Source organism: Salmo trutta, chromosome 24, assembly GCF_901001165.1.
Source record: "Salmo trutta chromosome 24, fSalTru1.1, whole genome shotgun sequence".
NCBI classification, from domain to species: Eukaryota; Metazoa; Chordata; class Actinopteri; order Salmoniformes; family Salmonidae; genus Salmo; species Salmo trutta.
In genome coordinates, this window is record NC_042980.1 from 747,594 (window position 1) to 766,640 (window position 19,047).

Here is a 19,047-nt window from a genome sequence, read left to right on the forward strand (position 1 = left end):
TTTGTTTTATTCTGTCTCTCACTGTTCAAATAAACCTACCATTAAAATTATAGACTGATCATTTCTTTGTCAGTGGGCAAACGTACAAAATCAGCAGGGGATCAAATACTTTTTCCCCCCACTGTACATTGAAAATGGAAACCAAGCTATCTAACAGATGTTTCTTATCTCCTTGATTGGTCATGAACTTGTTGCCCCATGTTTGGCACAGATTCAAATTGAATCCTAAGAGAATTTTCTGCCAGAAAAAAAACCTCTGGCAAACTGTTATTGTTGCCAAAGATTTGCCGCAGATTCACCACGTGGCAAACGTTTGCAAACTTTTGGCCACATTTCATGGCACACTATTTAGTTTTCAGCAACAAATTCATTTTTGTAAGGGCTGGCTTGGTGTGGATTTACAATCTGCAGTGTACAATTCTTTATAGAAGTGGGAGGAACTTTGATTAATTTTGGTTCTGATAGGAATTCCCGTGTTTTAGATTCAATAGTTACTATATCAGCTAATTGATTATTACAGTGTAGCTTGGGGCGATTACCATGGAAGTATTGGTTGAGTTTAACTCAATGGATGGTAAATTCTGCTATCTGTCTTATCAATAAATTAAGTTCTGTCTTGACTTTGGAAAAAGTAATAGCTACCTGGTCTGAATTTCTTATTTATCATTATGATTAACATATCATCATTATGATTATACGTTTCAATGCATGCCAACGGAACCGGAACCACAAGCTCGTTGTCTCCCACGGTTGACGTATGTCTGGAGTGGCGCAGGGCCTAGAGCTGACGGGACAGACTGAGGTATCCATTCAGCGGGGCTAAAGAAAGTAAAAGTGTTGACACAATGTCATGCACTCACTCACTGACACACACACACACACACACACACCGTTCCATGACTAACATCCATTCTCATTTAACAAACAGGAAAGGTGTCAAATTGGGAACTCCGATTAAAAATGTGTATGTTCAGTTCAGAAACTATAATGGCCTCTTATGTTAATTATGATTTTTATTAATAACTGTCTTATAAACGGATATATACCATCTTATATCATAATATGATATAACACATGGCATCTCAACTCATTAGTTCAATAAGTGCTCTCCAATTTCCCCAAAATCCACAGTGGGTAGAGCAAGTCACATTTGCGCTCGCTCAGAGATCTGTGGAACTTCTAAAGCCCCAGCTAAAGAAATGTCATCTGTTTTTTTACCGAGGGCCAAGAGCAACACTGGGCCTCTCCCTGGGCCCTGCCACAGGAATCAATTCCCCTCGCTTGATGGAGAAATGGCAAAGTTTGTTGTTATTACTTTGAAGATTCCCGTGGTTTCCTCTTACTGCATTGGGTTTGTCCATGAGGGCCGCTGTGTGCTTTAAAGACAGAGGGGGGAGGGAAGAAGGCAGAAATGTTTTGGGCATTTTTAGTTTCTCACTTCTCCTATTTTTTGCTTCCGTTGTGCAAGATGTTGAACAAGATGTGATCTGGGTTTTGAACACAGGTCGTCGGAGCGCCACAAGAATGTTGAGCTTAAGCCTAGGCAATAGTGGAGAAAGTAAATGCAAGTCTTCAGCTCCCAGACAAGGTTTAGAAACTGAACCACCTCTATTACAATTCATCCCCTTTCCACCAATGTTCTGTGCAAGATTCTGTGCGACTTCCATCGTGCGTTTACTGTGAACACTGAGACTGTACCCGCTTTAAGTTACAGTTTCAACAGTGGCCATGTTGGCTACTGTGGCTATTTAACAGAGGTGTGGACTCGAGTCACATTACTTGGACTCGAGTCAGACTCAAGTCACAAATATGATGACTTGCAACTCGACTTTGACACCAATGACTCGTGACTTGACTTGGACTTGAGCCTTTTTGACTCGAACTGACTTGATACCCTCCCCAAGCCCAAATATTAAAAATGATGCTATTTAAAAAAGTGTGCAGCTCATCAACTCTTCAGCCAATCAAATTGTGCCAGCTGAGAAAAAGTTGAGCGTGGCAGTGCAGAGGATCTTCGGTGTGTGAATTCTGACGGAGCCCTTGGAAAGATGATACCCCAAATTATTATTTTCGGATATAAAGACTACGCTGTAGTCAACAAAAAAACAGATTGGAACTTGCAAAACATGCCGGAAGAAAATTACAGATGGAGGCACAACTACTTCCAACTTTGTTCGACATTTGAAGCTGCACAAAGAACGGTAAGTCGTGGCTAATATAGCCGACAGCTATATATAACTTTGCTAGTGCAGCATGTAGGCTAACGTAACATTAAATCAATGAGCCTCTACACAGTCAGTCAGTGCGGGAACGTACCCAAGATTGAGCTACAACTGGCTAGGCAGTTGGTAGCCTAAATCCTGCCTGATGTTACTGCTGTTCCTGAAACCATTGACCTACGTTAGCCTACTGTAACCACACACAGAGAGGGTGTGTGTTAAGGTTGGGCGATTGTGTACAAGTCTACATCGCCCGATTGTGCCCCATAGCGATCCTCGATAGTTGATCGATTTGGGGGGAGGGGGTCTTTCTCATGGCTACCCATGGAAGTCAAGTTTATTTGGCAAGTAATAAATATATATATTTTTAAAAGCATTCATGATTTGTGTAAATGTAATATACTAACTATTACTCTTGTTAAAAATATGAAATGGTATTACATTTGGTTTAGAGATCATTTTGACTTGTTTATGACTAGAAACTCAAAGTTTAGGACTTGAGACTTGACTTGCCTGTCTTGACTTGGGACTTGACTTGGGACTTGTAAAACAATGACTTGGTCCCATCTCTGCTATTTAATCATAATGTAGGCCTACCAGAGGCCTACCATCAAAAACAACAGAGAAAATGCATCCCATAACATTTTAACATAGAAATAGCTGTTCTATCATTCAGCCTACAGTAGCAGCCAATATGGGGTGTTCAATGTAGGCCTACATTCCATGACACTTTTGAGGGAAAAAAAATATTCATCTGTTTATCCACTTGTTCTTCAGACAAGGAGGTGACTGAAAATGTGTTTGATGCAAGAAACCACTATACAAAATGAAATGCATTATTATTCCCACACTATTTTTACAGAGAATCAGACAAATCATGCTACCCTCTGCCTATTGGCTACTTAGCTTATTCAATCCTGTCTCAATATACACCACTGCACCTTTAAGAAAAAAATAAGCTCTTTACCTGACTCACTTTCAAAGACGTCTATAAATGTACATATTTTGTGCTCCTGTAAGAAGCAATCACTCCCCAAATTATCTACAACTTGGCTAATAACTCACTAACTAGCAAAGGATAAAAACAAAACAACCGCTCAAGCTGTAAACACAGTCCAATTAAGTAAAAGGCACAGATCCATTTGGTCTATTTGCATATAGGCCTACCGCAGCTCTGACTGTTTATGCCACACCGGTCTGTGTAAAGTATGGGCTGAGAAGTACGTGTTAATGCAATAGAATCCTACTGTGCTGCGTTCTGCCTACAACAAAATCTCTTGCATAGTTTGTTTTGTTTTTCGGTATGTTGCATTGAAAGTGGCTGATATTGCTTTGATTCGATCACAATTGCCAAAGTAAAGGAAAACGTTGATAGTGTTAACAGGGAAAACTCCAGAACGGTGGTCACCAACCTTTTCTGGGTCAAGAACACGGAGTCAAAATGCAAGCAGAGATCTATCACTCAGAAATGACTTAAAAAACATAGGCCTACAACATTAACCAATTAAAAACAGAACTGTAGCAATGAGGTTTGTGCAGTAAGCTATAGGTCCAATACATTATCACTGCATCCTGGCTTTGCTTTAATTGCCCTGCCAATGAATGCATTGTCGTTCAAAATGGGCTATATGATCACACCGGTAATAGATTCGTTGTTGTATTACTTGTGAAGCACAGCTGAGTGAGCATACATTTAAATAATGTACTTTTTATTTTACTGGGCTGATGGTGCCTGTATCTGATGGTCAGTCTCAGTAGAGGGAGAGAACAGCTGACTGATGGTCTGCCTATCAACATCACTCCGCTCTCCCTTTCCTCCACTGACCAAAAAAGGACATGGACTTCTAGCTGATTGCGATTTTTGAGTCGCACCTCATTATTTCTGCCTCATGCACAAATTAATGTTGTTACTCCTGTGAACAGAGAAAGTGAAAAATTCCTCCATATTAAAAAAGACCCAAGCCACTAATAATAACAACAACGCAAGCCTATAGATACACTTTCATACCATTCATTACTACTGCGGTGCTTGTTGTAGCGCTGAGTGGAAAAACATCACGCATTTCACGGCTTATAAAAGTGTTGAATATAAAGTGTTGCCAGTGCTGAGTAAGAACTTAAACATGAAGTCACTCATTAAAACAGCAGTTCTTTACTGTATTGGTTGACAGTCTCACTCTAGTCATGGTTTTAAAGTTGTGAAATCTCACAGTATCAACTTTAATGTAGCTTTCTTTATGCCTGCTACATAACTGCAGACACGGTGATCTAAGCCATCCGATTGGCCAGGGGTAAGCCTATAGCGCACTTGATTTGCTCTCTGGGCTCACCGGGAAGGCAGTTTGTACCTTCAGACACAAGAAATGGTTCCACATGGCAACAGTTTGTCTACCCGGAGCGCAGAGCAGCTGAATCAGGGGCACATACCACCAACAGTTTTTTACAGAATGTTTGTCGAGATCGACCGATTTGTGACCACTGCTCCAGAAAGTCTAGTGAAGTTCAATCTCGTGCTTCTCTCTGTGTGCTGATATTTCTCTGTGGCAGTCCCGGGGGAGCTGCGTGGCAGTTTCTGGGCTACTGCGCGCACACACACGCAGTTTAGAGGGAACATTGCTCTCCACCAATCTCGCCGCATCAACTCTAGCAGCAGATGGCAAGTGATGGAATCCAAGTCACTGCACCAATGTGTCAAACTGCGTTTGACACAGACTGCACACTACAAGACTGTTAGCTCACTGAGCCAAAGTCTTAGTGTTAGCGCTGGGAGCTAACACAAGTCTTAGGTCTCAGGCAATCACTCATGAAGCAAAAACCTCCACACGTACACACATAAAAGACACATACCCATTGCACCTCTGCTACGTCCTCCACCTTGGGCAGCATCAGGGTTGGAGGCAGAACCTCGGCCTGCAGGATGACCTGTAGGTCAGCATTGGCCAGGCCGCTGGACACGGAGTTGACCCTCACACACTTCTCTGTCCTGCCCAGGTCCAGCTCTGCCAGCATCCTGGGGATGGTCTCCCTTGCCTCTGTCTTGAAAAGGAGACAAAACAAAGAAAATAGTCCATTATTACATAGAAGGATGCAGAGAGAGAGAGAGGGAGAGAGAGAGAAATATGGATGAAGGAGAGAGTAGGAGAGATTGAGAAAGAAGGAGAGAGGGAGAAAAAGAAAAGAGTAGCTGTCAGCTTTGCACCAGTCCAGCGTTAAAGGAATACTGCAAGATTTTGAGATTTAGGTTGTTTATCTACTTACCCAGAGTCGGAAATCATGGATATCATTTGTATATCTCTGCGTGCAGTTTGGAGATTATTGAAGATAGCAAGCATATAGCGCAATTGCTGGAAGTCTCCCAGTACAGTATCCAGGTCCTCTCACATGTAGGTGAATAGACCTAACCAGGGGTTGGAACAACAATGTTTTTCCATTTGTTTTGTTCTGAACAGAACTAGATTTTATTTTGTTCCATTCCACTGTTCCGACCAGCAAAATAAAGTTCCGAACAAGTTTGAACACCAAAAAAGTACTGGTTTATATATTTTTTTTAAACCTCTGAAATCTTATTTTGTTTTACATTTAGCTTGACATTAAACTACAATCATGCAGTGCGGATAGAGCAGCTTGCTATGGAGCGGGCAAGCTATAGCGCAATGAGTTGTTAAACATGCGTGATGGAAAAACGAGTGTAGGGCGGTAGATGTAAATTACATTTTGTGGGTGGGAAGAGAGCGAGAAGGAAGAGGCTTGGCTTGAAGCTCTGGGCATCTTGTGATGACATATATTATCTGAATTGGGCCCACAGAATTATACCTATGGAGGAGCGGTTTCTATGAAGGAACTTTGAATGTCTTTGAACTTCAGAGTTGACTTAACGTTGGACCAGAGAAGCTCGCAAGCTAACAACCTTCTGTGTGCAGAGCGGCACCAGAATTAAAAACGTCTTACCTTTTTGTAGCTAATAAATTCAATGTGAAATGTGATAACTACAGTATCCCTAACTAGCATTGAAAAATTTAAACCATTATTCTCCAATTAAAAATCTCTCCCCATTTTCTGAATCACGCTTGTAATGTCAGTAGACTAGAGCTATGCTTCGGAGGGGGAGGTAGTCTACACACACACACACACACACACACACACACACACAGCAAAGATTTACAGCTGGCAGGCAGGCACTGGAAGAAGTTTCTGATTGACAGGGAGGGTTTTGCCTAGGCGGTTTATTGCGTTTTTGTGGGACTGGAAAAAGATGTCCAAAATGTAAAATAACGTTATTAACCAGTTTCCATGCTTTTAAGATAACGGTTCTGTTCCCGGAACAGTATAGATCACTTTCGTTCCTGGTTATGATTCTGTTCCTTGAAAAATGTCGTTCTTTTCCGGTTTTCAGTTCTGTTGCCTGAACCGGGTCCAACCCCTGTTTTTAATTACTCCAAAATTGGGTGGTTGGTCATTTATAGTCTTATAAAGCTATACATAGCAATCAATACTTTCAAACATGTTTTATTTCACTGATAATTTTAAGATTCTATCCACTTCCTCATTCTTTCCCCATTGTCGCATAGAAAAGTATTGAGATCGCAATTTTGTATCCGTCCCATTATGGTACCTGTGAGCGCACGGGTAGATACCATGTTGTGATGACCAAATTACCTACCACCAAGTTTTGGAGTAGTTAGAAAGTCTATTCCCCTGCTAATGAGAGTAGCTAGCTACCGGGAGACTTCCAGCAATTGCGCTACGATAACGATATGCTAATAATAATAATAATGGTATCCATGAGTTCGTTTGACTCTGGGTAGATAAAGTAGATAAACAACCTAAATTGAGAAATCTTGCAATATCCCTTTAAAGCTTGACCCAAGAGCAGGGTGGGGGATTTTGTGATCAAATCCATGTCCTGGATGTGTACCATATTGCTCGGCCTAAAACTACATATGAAATGGTTTTCTATAGTATTGAATAAGTGAAAGCAGGTATTTTGTCAACAGACCACAGATAATAATGGGAGAGTGTTGGGTAAAAACACAAAGATGAATCCTATAATGGCAAGTCGCAATATACACTCAGATATTTATCAATGTCAGTTCTACCCTATTTCCCAACATAAAAGCTGTATATGCAGTCTAATCTCGTTCCCAGACACTTCCGCCCAAATGCGCAAAGAGTCTGGTGAACCAACACGGCAAACTTGGCCTTTGTTAGCCAATAGAAAGATCGGGAGCATAGGCAATGAAGGGGCTTGATTAATCTGGCCCGAGCGAAGGCAGGGAGGGAGGAGAGCCCTCCTCAAATCGAACAGTAATCTGCACTGCTCGGTCATGTTGTCAACAAGGCAGCATGGTGCATCGCCCAGAAACATACAACCCTTTCTGGATAAAATACATTTTTAAATTTTCAATCCAGTTTTCATTGGTAGGGCAGACAGTGTTATCATAAGCAATCACTTTTGCATGGGAAAACAGAATCCTACTCATTACTAAACGTGCTTAATTACGGCACTTTTGTTTTGAGCCAACTTCGCCGTCGGACAGAGCGGGGCACATGGCTCATGCCTGGGAAGCAGCCCGGTTCATAATCGAATGCAATCAACTTTCAGCCCGTGCAAAAAACGCTTACACCGGCGCACGGGTGAGATTATTCAAACCCCCTCCCTGGCTTAATTTACCAACCAATCATCTCCCACAACACCTTCCCCCTAACCTGTATGTGTATTCCATACATGTCTTGCCTCCACTTGGAAACACACCTCACAGTTGTGTGATTTGCTCAAATTAAATGACAAATACTTTACTCAGTAAGGTCACTCCCACTAAGGCCAACTTGAAGCATTGATATCCAACACTAGCCATGGGATGAGGTTATATGCAGCCTGCATTTCACAAAGATAACACAATAACATAACTAATTTGGGTAAACTGCACTCAGGTTTTATAGAAAACACATTGACCATTATCCATTAAACAACATAACAGGTATTGTAAATAGATAGAAAAGGTTTCATAAAGTGTCTGTCTCTATATTCAGAGTATTACATCAATCTAGAGAAAATGGCATGAACTCATCAAGAGATATCTGTCTCCCAAAAGAGGGTTGTGACACTTACGCAACAAGGTACAGCTCACTCTTCATAAATTAGGGTTCAAAGGTTTTCCTGGTGAAGTCAAGTGATCAGGAAAAACTCAGGACCGTAATGATAAGACTGCACAGCACAGCACACATTGACAGCCTTTCCAGTCCCTTATGAAGTCTCCAAACAAGCAGAGCCATTGTGAAGGGAGGATAAGGAGAAATGAAAGAGAAATCACCAGTCCCTACACCTATCTGTGACACAGTAGCCTGCAGATTCAAACCAGATGGAGGGAGGGAGAGACGGATGGATGGAGAGGGGCAGAGTTGGAAGGCTTTCTGGGAGAAATGTGTTGTAAAATAAGCAACATGAGGAAATGACGGCTTAGGACTTGTCAGGTCAGGTCAGAGGCGGGGGACTGTGTGTGTGTGTGTGTGTGTGTGTGGATAAGAGAGGTGGTCATTAGCTAGCCTTCTGTGCCTGTCAGATAGAGTGATGACCCTGTTCAATAGACAGATGAAGAGAAGAAGGGGTTATGAGGGGAGAGAGAAACTTGAATAAGCACCTTAGGCCAGGTCAACCTGGTTTCAGAAACTGTACATACATGCTGACACACACTCAAGCACAAAGCCCAACCGTTCTAACCCCACACCAACTATGGGCACTCTGCGGTAGGTTATTGGATAGGACTGTGGGTTCCTAATGGTGTGTACGGATCTGTGCCTCTGTTTGACCACTGCTGACCTGCTACTCTACCCACTTCATTATGAGATGTTCACTCAGAAGGGCCTACTAGTTATCTCTACTTGTCCGACGTGTCACACACACACACACACACACACACACACACACACACACACACACACACACACACACACACACTTCTTCTCAGTGTGTGCATGCGCACCGGTGCAGTCTGTGTGTGTGAGAGACTGTGACTAAGGCGCATTCCAGGCTAAGACTGAGAGATCACAGTGCACCCCTTCTCAACTGATGAAATAATCCATCATGTCTCAGCCAAGACGGCAGAATACAGGCAGACGTCCCCTCAAACAGAGACCAGATGACTCCTATGAAATCAGTGCCAACTTTTAAAAATATACTTTGCTAAAGCATTAACTTAACAATTCATATTAAAAAGTGATGATACTCAGAACTGCTTGTACACAGTACTAGTCTCACACACACAGCGAGAGAGACAGCGAGAGACATGCAGACAAACGCACACACAGAGAAACAAAGTACCAGTCAAATATTTTATATTTGCGATTCTTCAATGTAGCCACCCTTTCCCTTGATTACAGCTTTGCACTCTTGGCATTCTCTCAACCACCTTCACCTGGAATGCTTTCCCAACACTCTTAAAGGAGTTCCCACTTATGCTGAGCACTTGATGGCTGCTTTTCCTTCACTCTGCGATGCAACTCATCCCAAACCATCTCAATTGGGTTGAGGTCAGGTGATTGTGGAGGCCAGATCATCTGACACAGAACTCCATCACTCTCCTTCTTGGTCAAATAGCCCTTACACAGCCTGGAGGTGTGTTGGGTCATTGTCCTGTTGAAAAACAAACGATAGTGAGACTAAGCTCAAACCAGATGGGATGGCGTATCGCTGCAGAATGCTGTGGTAGCCATGCTGGTTAAGTGTGCCTTGAATTCTAGATAAATCACAGACAGTGTCACCAGTAAAGCACCCCCACACCATCACATCTCCTACTCCATGATTCACGGTGGGAACCACACATGCGGAGTATATCCGTTTACCTACTCTGCGTCTCACAAAGACACAGCGGTTGGAACCAAAAATCTCAAATTTGAAATCATCAGACCAAATGACAGATTTCCACCGGTCTAATGTCCATTGCTCATGTTTCTAAGTCCAAGCAAGTCTCTTCTTATTATCGGTGTCCTTTAGTAGTGGTTTCTTTGCAGCAATTTGACCATGAAGGCTTTATTCACACAGTCTCCTCTGAACAGTTGATGTTGAGATGTGTCTGTTACTTCAACTCTGAGAAGCATTTATTTGGGCTGCAATTTCTGAGGCTGGGAACTTATCCTCTGCAGCAGAGGTAACTCTGGGTCTTCCTTTCCTGTGGTGTTCCTCATGAGAGCCAATTTCATCATAGTGCTTGATGGTTTTTGCGACTGCACTAGAGAACCTTTCAAAGTTCTTGAAATTTACCGGATTGACTGACCTTCATGCCTTAAAGTAATGACGTACTGTCGTTTCTCTTTGCTTATGTGAGCTGTTCTTGCCATAATATGTACTAGCTCGTTTACCAAATAGGGCTATCTTCTGTATACCACCCCTACCTTGTCACAACAGAACCGATTGGCTCAAACGCATTAAGAAGGAAAGATATTCCACATATTCAACCTTTTAATTGAAATTCATTCCAGGTGACTACCTCATAAAGCTGGTTGAGAGAATGACAAGAGTGTGCAAAGCTGTCATCAGGACAAAGGGTGGCTACTTTGAAGAATATCAAATATAAATATATCTATTTTGATTTGTTTAACACTTTTTACTTCCTGATTCCACGTGTTATTTGATAGTGTTGAGGTCTTCACTATTATTCTACAATGTAGAAAATAGTAAAAATAAAGAAAACCCCTGGAATGAGTACGTGTGTCTAAACTTTTGACTGGTAGTGAACAGAGACATCCACTCAGACACAGACTGAGACGCACGTCAGCTAGAGAGAAATGGAGACATGAACTGCTGTCTCTGCCTCCCTGCCTAGTGATGCATAGACACTCCTGACCAAACAAAATGAATAGCCACTGGTAAATCAGTTCATCAGAGAACCTCGTTTATAACATTCTCTGATAAAACGCAGACAGGAGATGGGTGAGAGTCTCCAGTGGCCAAGTTCAAGGTTGATATACTGCCGGGCGGTGTGGATAAAACCACTTTCATGTAACAAGAGACGCAGACGGTCTTTCTTTTCTGTACTTTTGTGGCTTTGAGATGGTGCATTACTTCTGAAACAGAGACGCTTGGCTGGCAGGCAAAAGGAGCTCAGTGGACACACAGGAACACCCCCCCCCCCACACACACACACCCATCTTACATACCCCCCACACGCCTCTCCTCCATTCCTTTTCTCTCTTTTTCTTTTTTGCAAATTGACAGAGGGAACATTCCTGTGGACATGTCCTCTTCTGTGAGCGCCGGTACTCTGAGCTTGAATAAAGCACTTTGAAACATCTTTTATATTAATAGACGGCCGTCCAACAAGTGTCTTTAAAGCCCCCTCCCCAATCGCCTATCCTCCCACCGGGTACTCGCCCCAAAACCCCGGCTCTCACTCCTCCTTTGAGTCCCTCCATCATCCTCATCATTAGAGGCTGACGCACACGCAGGCATGCCGGAGACACACACGCACACACAAACACAGATTAGCTTTTTAAGTGTATAACACCTGACCTTTCTATGCGAGAGGGCAGATCTTTAACACACACACACACAAAGTGTCCTACAGAGTGGTGTGTACGCTACACAGTATGGATGGATATCGCTTTACACACATCACACAAGCCTGAAGACAGACAGGCATGCCCTACAGTCTTTACCTCCTAGGCTGCATCAGTCTCTACTGTATACAGTATATTTGTTTATCACTCAATCTAAAATTGATCTCAATACATTGTTTGTTATAGACTGAAAACAGGGTTGAGTTGGGAGTTGGTGCAAAAATTCTGAAAATATGATTATGTTTGAGATACCTGGCAACTGTAATATTAAATAAGCTCTACACTGTTGCAAGAAGATTGAAAAAGGTGGCAACTGGCATAAATGTTGTTCTCTCATGAATACTTATATTTAGTTAGAGTAACAGGCAATGAAGAAATGTCTGAAAATAGAATTCTAAATACAAGTGTATTTAATTACTTTCTAAAATGAATGGATTCACATACAAGGCATAAGCTTAACTTAAAAGCATTAACAAGTATTATTCTAACCATGCCCCTAAAGTCTCAACACAGTAGTTCAGGAACAAATAAGAGAAATAACAATGAATCTTTAGGATACAAAACCCGAGTTGTTGACCAATAGCATCACTGTAAAGTTAACCTCCAATCAGATATCAGACCTACATGATGTAACCGCTGCTTCTCAGAGGCGTGACAATGGGGATTGGCAAAACCAATACGGAGAATGCTGAATTCATAAGACAACGCAGAGTAAATTCTTGTATACAGTTGATAAGAAGAATCATTTCGGGGCTGACCTACGTACACAGGCATCTGAAAGTGTAGAGAGCTACTGTAGTTGTTGTATTGTGTGTCTCTGCAAATGTGTTTATGTGTATGTACGTGTGTGTATGAAGTCGAACGTGTGTGTGTGTGTGTGTGTGTGTGTGTGTGTGTGTGTGTGTGTGTGTGTGTGTGTGTGTGTGTGTGTCTGAACAAAGCCACGAGTCATCCTGTACATCGTAGTTTTTTTTCTCCTGAGGCCAGGCATTTTGTTTCCTGCTATGACGACCCGCATTGCCATTTAAAATGAGCTCAGGTGAAGGACAGCCTGCCTTTGTGTGTGTGTGTGTGTGTGTGTGTGTGTGTGTGTGTGTGTACAGTGCCTTCGTTAAGTATTCAGGTACCTTGATTTTTTTCCATGTTACAGCCTTATTCTAAAATGGATTAAAAACAAATAATTGTCAGCAGTCTACACACAATACCCCATAACGACAAAGCGAAAACAGGTTTTTAGAAATGTTTGCAAATGTATTAAAAATAGTATTCAGTATTCAGACCCTTTTCTATGAGACTCGAAGTTGAGCTCAGGTGCATCCTGTTTCAATTGATCATCTGATGTTTCTACAACTTCTACAACAATGAAACAAGCTAAGCGTCAGTACAGAGACAAGTAGAGTCGCAATTCAACGGCTCAGACACGAGAGGTATGTGGCAGGGTCTACAATCAATCACGGACTACAAAAAGAAAACCAGCCACGTCGCGGGCCACGATGTCCTGCTCCCAAACAAACTAAATAACTTCTTTGCTCGCTTTGAGTACAATACAGTGCCAACGACACTGTCCGCTACCAAAACCTGCGGGCTCTCCTTCACTGCAGCCAATGTGAGTAAAGCATTTAAACGTGTTAACCCTCGCAAGGCTGCCAGCCCAGACGGCATCCCTAGCCGTGTCCTCAGAGCATGCGCAGACCACCTGGCTGGTGTGTTTACGGACATATTCAATCAATCCTTATCCCAGTCTGCTGTTCCCACATGCTTCAAGAGGGCCACCATTGTTCCAGTTCCCAAGAAAGCTAAGGTAACTGAGCTAAATGACTATCGCCCCGTAGCACTCACCTCTGTCATCATGAAGTGCTTTGAGAGACTAGTCAAGGATCATATCACCTCCACCCTACCTGACACCCTAGACCCACTCCAATTTGCTTACCGCCCCAATAGGTCCACAGATGACGCAATCACACTGCCCTAACCCATCTGGACAAGAGGAATACCTATGTAAGAATGCTGTTCATCGATTACAGCTCAGCATTTAACACCATAGTACCCTCCAAACTCGTCATTAAGCTCGAGACCCTGGGTCTTAACCCCGCCTTGTGCAACTGGGTCCTGGACTTCCTGACTGGCCGCCCCCAGGTGGTGAGGGTAGGAAACAACATCTCCACCCCGCCGATCCTCTTCACTGGGGCCCCACAATGGTGCGTTCTCAGCCCTCTCCTTTACTCCCTGTTCACCCATGACTGCGTGGCCATGCACGCCTCCAACTCAATCATCAAGTTTGCAGACGACACCACAGTGGTAAGCTTGATTACCAACAACGACGAGACGGCCTACAGGGAGGAGGTGAGGGCCCTCGGAGTGTGGTGTCAGGAAAATAACCTCACACTCAACGTCAACAAAACAAAGGAGATGATTGTGGACTTCAGGAAACAGCAGAAGGAGCACCCCCCTATTCACATCGATGGGACAGTAGTGGAGAAGGTATAAAGTTTTAAGTTCCTCGGCATACACATCACGGACAAACTGAAATGGTCCACCCACACAGACAGCGTGGTGAAAAAGGCGCAACAGCGCCTCTTCAACCTCAGGAGGCTGAAGAAATTTGGCTTGTCACCAAAAACACTCCCAAACTTTTACAGATGCACAATCGAGAGCATCCTGTCGGGCCGTATCACCGCCTGGTACGGCAACTGCTCCGCCCACAACCGTAAGGCTCTTCAGAGGGTAGTGAGGTCTGCACAACGCATCACCGGGGGCAAACTACCTGCTCTCCAGGACACCTACACCACCCGATGTCACAGGAAGGCCAAAAAGATCATCAAGGACAACAACCACCCGAGCCACCGCCTGTTCACCCCGCTATCATCCAGAAGGCGAGGTCAGGACAGGTGCATCAAAGCTGGGACCGAGAGACTGAAAAACAGCTTCTATCTCAAGGCCATCAGACTGTTAAACAGCCATCACTAACATTGAGTGGCTGCTGTCAACATACTGACTCAATCTCTATACACTTTTATAATAAAAACTTGGATGTAATAAATGTATCACTAGTCACTTTAAACTATGCCACTTTACATAATGTTTACATACCCTACACTACTCATCTCATATGTATATACTGTACTCTATACCATCTACTGCATCTTGCCTATGCCGTTCAGCCAAAGCTCATCCAAATACACTGCTCAAAAAAATAAAGGGAACACTTAAACAACACACCCTAGATCTGAATGAAAGAAATAATCTTATTAAATGCTTTTTTCTTTACATAGTTGAATGTGCTGACAACAAAATCACACAAAAATAATCAATGGAAATCCAATTTATCAACCCATGGAGGTCTGGATTTGGAGTCACACTCAAAATGAAAGTGGAAAACCACACTACAGGCTGATCCAACTTTGATGTAATGTCCTTAAAACAAGTCAAAATGAGGCTCAGTAGTGTGTGTGGCCTCCACGTGCCTGTATGACCTCCCTACAATGCCTGGGCATGCTCCTGATGAGGTGGCGGATGGTCTCCTGAGGGATCTCCTCCCAGACCTGGACTAAAGCATCCGCCAACTCCTGGACAGTCTGTGGTGCAACGTGGTGTTGGTGGATGGAGCGAGACATGATGTCCCAGATGTGCTCAATTGGATTAAGGTCTGGGGAACGGGCGGGCCAGTCCATAGCATCAATGCCTTCCTCTTGCAGGAACTGCTGACACACTCCAGCCACATGAGGTCTAGCATTGTCTTGCATTAGGAGGAACCCAGGGCCAACCGCACCAGCATATGGTCTCACAAGGGGTTTGAGGATCTCATCTCGGTACCTAATGGCAGTCAGGCTACCTCTGGCGAGCACATGGAGGGCTGTGTGGCCCCCCAAAGAAATGCCACCCCACACCATGACTGACCCACCGCCAAACCGGTCATGCTGGAGGATGTTTCAGGCAGCAGAACGTTCAACACGGCGTCTCCAGACTCTGTCACGTCTGTCATGTGCTCAGTGTGAACCTGCTTTCATCTGTGAAGAGCACAGGGCGCCAGTGGCGAATTAGCCAATCTTGGTGTTCTCTGGCAAATGCCAAACGTCCTGCACGGTGTTGGGCTGTAAGCACAACCCCCACCTGTGGACGTCGGGCCCTCATACCACCCTCATGGAGTCTGTTTCTGACCGTTTAAGCAGACACATGCACATTTGTGGCCTGCTGGAGGTCATTTTGCAGGGCTCTGGCAGTGCTCCTACTGCTCCTCCTTGCACAAAGGCGGAGGTAGCGGTCCTGCTGCTGGGTTGTTGCCCTCCTACGGCCTCCTCCACATCTCCTGATGTACTAGCCTGTCTCCTGGTAGCGCCTCCATGCTCTGGACACTACGCTGACAGACACAGCAAACCTTCTTGCCACAGCTCGCATTGATGTGCCATCCTGGATGAGCTGCACTACCTGAGCCACTTGTGTGGGTTGTAGACTCCATCTCATGCTACCACTAGAGTGAAAGCACCGCCAGCATTCAAAAGTGACCAAAACATCAGCCAGGGAGCATAGGAACTGAGAAGTGGTCTGTGGTCACCACCTGCTGAACCACTCCTTTATAGGGGGTGTCTTGCTTATTGCCTATAATTTCCACCTGTTGTCTATTCCATTTGCACAACAGCATGTGAAATTTATTGTCAATCAGTGTTGCTTCCTAAGTGGACAGTTTGATTTCACAGAAATGTGATTGACTTGGAGTTACATTGTGTTGTTTAAGTGTTCCCTTTATTTTTTTGAGCAGTGTATATTTTTATGTACATATTCTTATTCATTCCTTTACATTTGAGTGTATAAGGTAGATGTTGTGAAATTGTTAGATTACTTGTTAGATATTACTGCATGGTCGGAAGTAGAAGCACAAGCATTTCGCTACACTCGCATTAACATCTCCTAACCATGTGCATGTGACAAATAAGATTTGAATTGATTTGATCTTTATTGGAGTCCACCTGTGGTAAATTCAATTGATTGGACATGATTTGCAAATCCACACACCTGTCTATATAAGGTTCTACAGTTGACAATGCATGTCAGAGCAAAAACCAAGCCATGAGGTCAAAAGGGATTGTCCGTAGAGCTCAGAGACAGGATTGTGTCGAGGCACAGATCTGGGGAAGGGTATCAAAACATTTCTGCAGCATTGTAGGTCCCCAAGAACACAGTGGCCTTCATCATTCTTAAATGGAAGAAGTTTGGAACCACCAACTCTTCCTAGAGCTGGCCACTGGGCCAAACTGAGCAATCGGGGGCGAAAGGCCTTGGTCAGGGAGGTGACCAAGAACACGATGGTCACTCTGACAGAACTCTACAGTACGTCTGTGGAGATGGGAGAACCTTCCAGAAGGACAACCATCTCTGCAGCACTCCACCAATCAGGCCTTTATGGTAGAGCGGTCAAAGATGCTTCAATAAAGTACTGAATATTTACAGTACCAGTCAAAAGTTTGGACACACCAAATTCAAAGTTTTTTCTTTATTGTTACTATTTCCTACTTTTTAGAATAATAGTGAAGACATCAAAACTATGATATAACACATATGGAATCATGCAGTAATCCACAAAGTGTTAAACAAATTAAACAAAACCGCCCTTTGCCTTGATGACAGCTTTGCACACTCTTGGCATTATTTCAACCAGCTTCATGAGGTAGTCACCTGGGATGCTTTTCCAACAATCTTAAAGGAGTTGCTGAGCACTTGTTGGCTGCTTTTCCTTCACTCTGCAGTCCAACTCATCCCAAACCATCTCAATTGTGTTGAGGTTGGGTGATTGTGGAGGCCAGGTCATCTAATGCAGCACTTACACAGCCTGGAGGTGTTTTGGGTCATTGACCTGTTGAAAAACAAATGATATCCCATCTGGTTTGCATTTAGTGGGACTGGCGTATCGCTGCAGAATGCTGTGGTAGCCATGCTGGTTAAGTGTGCCTTGAATTCTAAATAAATCACTGACACTGTTACCAGCAAAGCACCCACACACCATCACACCTCTTCCTCCGTGCTTCATCCATTCACCATGTAGAGATCATCCATGTAGAGATCATCCATTCACCTACTCTGCATCTCACAAAGACAAACCAAAAATCTCAAATTTGGACACATCAGACTAAAGGACAGATTTCCACCGGTCTAATGTCCATTGCTCGTGTTTCTTGACGCAAGCAAGTCTCTTATTCTAATTGGTGTCTTTTAGTAGTGGTTTCTTTGCAGCAATTCGACCATGAAGGTATGATTCACGCAGTCTCCTCTGAACAGTTGATGTTGAGATGTGTACTTCAACTCTGTGAAGCATTTATTTGGGCTGCAATCTGAGGTGCAGTTCTGTATTTGTATTTATTATGGATCCCCATTAACTGCTGCCAAGGCAGCAGCTACTCTTCCTGGGGTCCAGAAACTTTAAGGCAGTTTATACAATTTTAAAATGGACTATTTCTGGCTGGTAACTCTAATGAACTTATCCTCTGTAGCAGAGGTAACTCTGGGTCTTCCTTTCCTGTGGCGGTCCTCATGAGAGCCAGTTTCATCATAGCACTTGATGGTTTTTGTGATTAGGATTTTCGGATTGACTGACCATGTCTTAAAGTAATGATGGGACTGTTGTTTCTCTTTGCTTATTTGAGCTGTTCTTGCCATAATATGGACTTGGTCTTTTACCAAATAGGTCTGTCTTCTGTATACCACCCCTACCTTGTAACAACACAACTGACTGCCTCAAATGCAATAAGTTAATAAATTCCACAAATGAACTATTAACAAGGCACACCTGCTAATTGGAATGCATTCCAGATGACTACCTCATCAAGCTGGTTGAGAGGATGCCAAGAGTGTGCAAAGCTGTCATCAAGGCAAAGGGTGGCTACTATCAAATATAAAATGAATTTTGATGTTTAACACTTTTTTGGTTACTACATGATTCCATATGTGTTATTTCATAGTTTTGATGTCTTCACTGTTATTCTACAATGTAGGAAAGAGTAAAAAAAAGGAAAAACCCTTGAATGAGTAGGTGTGTCCAAACGTTTGACTGGTACTGTAGCTGGAGAGGTATAGAAGGGGAGGAAAGGGAGAATCCATCCGTCCATCCCTCAGTTACACTCATCTTTTCTCTTCTCCTGCCATCCCTCCTCCTCTCTCCCTACATCCCATAACATACATGATGTAGGAGGGAAAAAGGGAAGGGAGAATCCATCCATCCTTCCTCTCTTTTTCCAACTCCCTCCATCCCCTAGCACATGGCGGTGTGGGGGAGAGTGAGAATTAC

At 43.4% G+C, this 19,047-nt stretch overlaps 1 protein-coding gene across 1 annotated transcript in view; it reads right to left on the reverse strand.

The window, feature by feature from the left end:
- Positions 1-19,047, reverse strand: part of clybl (citrate lyase beta like) — a 161,134-nt gene that overhangs the window by 64,821 nt on the left and 77,266 nt on the right. Inside the window, exon 3 of the mRNA XM_029710741.1 lies at positions 5,067-5,255. Within this exon, the coding sequence (XP_029566601.1) occupies positions 5,067-5,255 (189 nt within the window). The remainder of the gene's footprint in view (positions 1-5,066; positions 5,256-19,047) is intronic.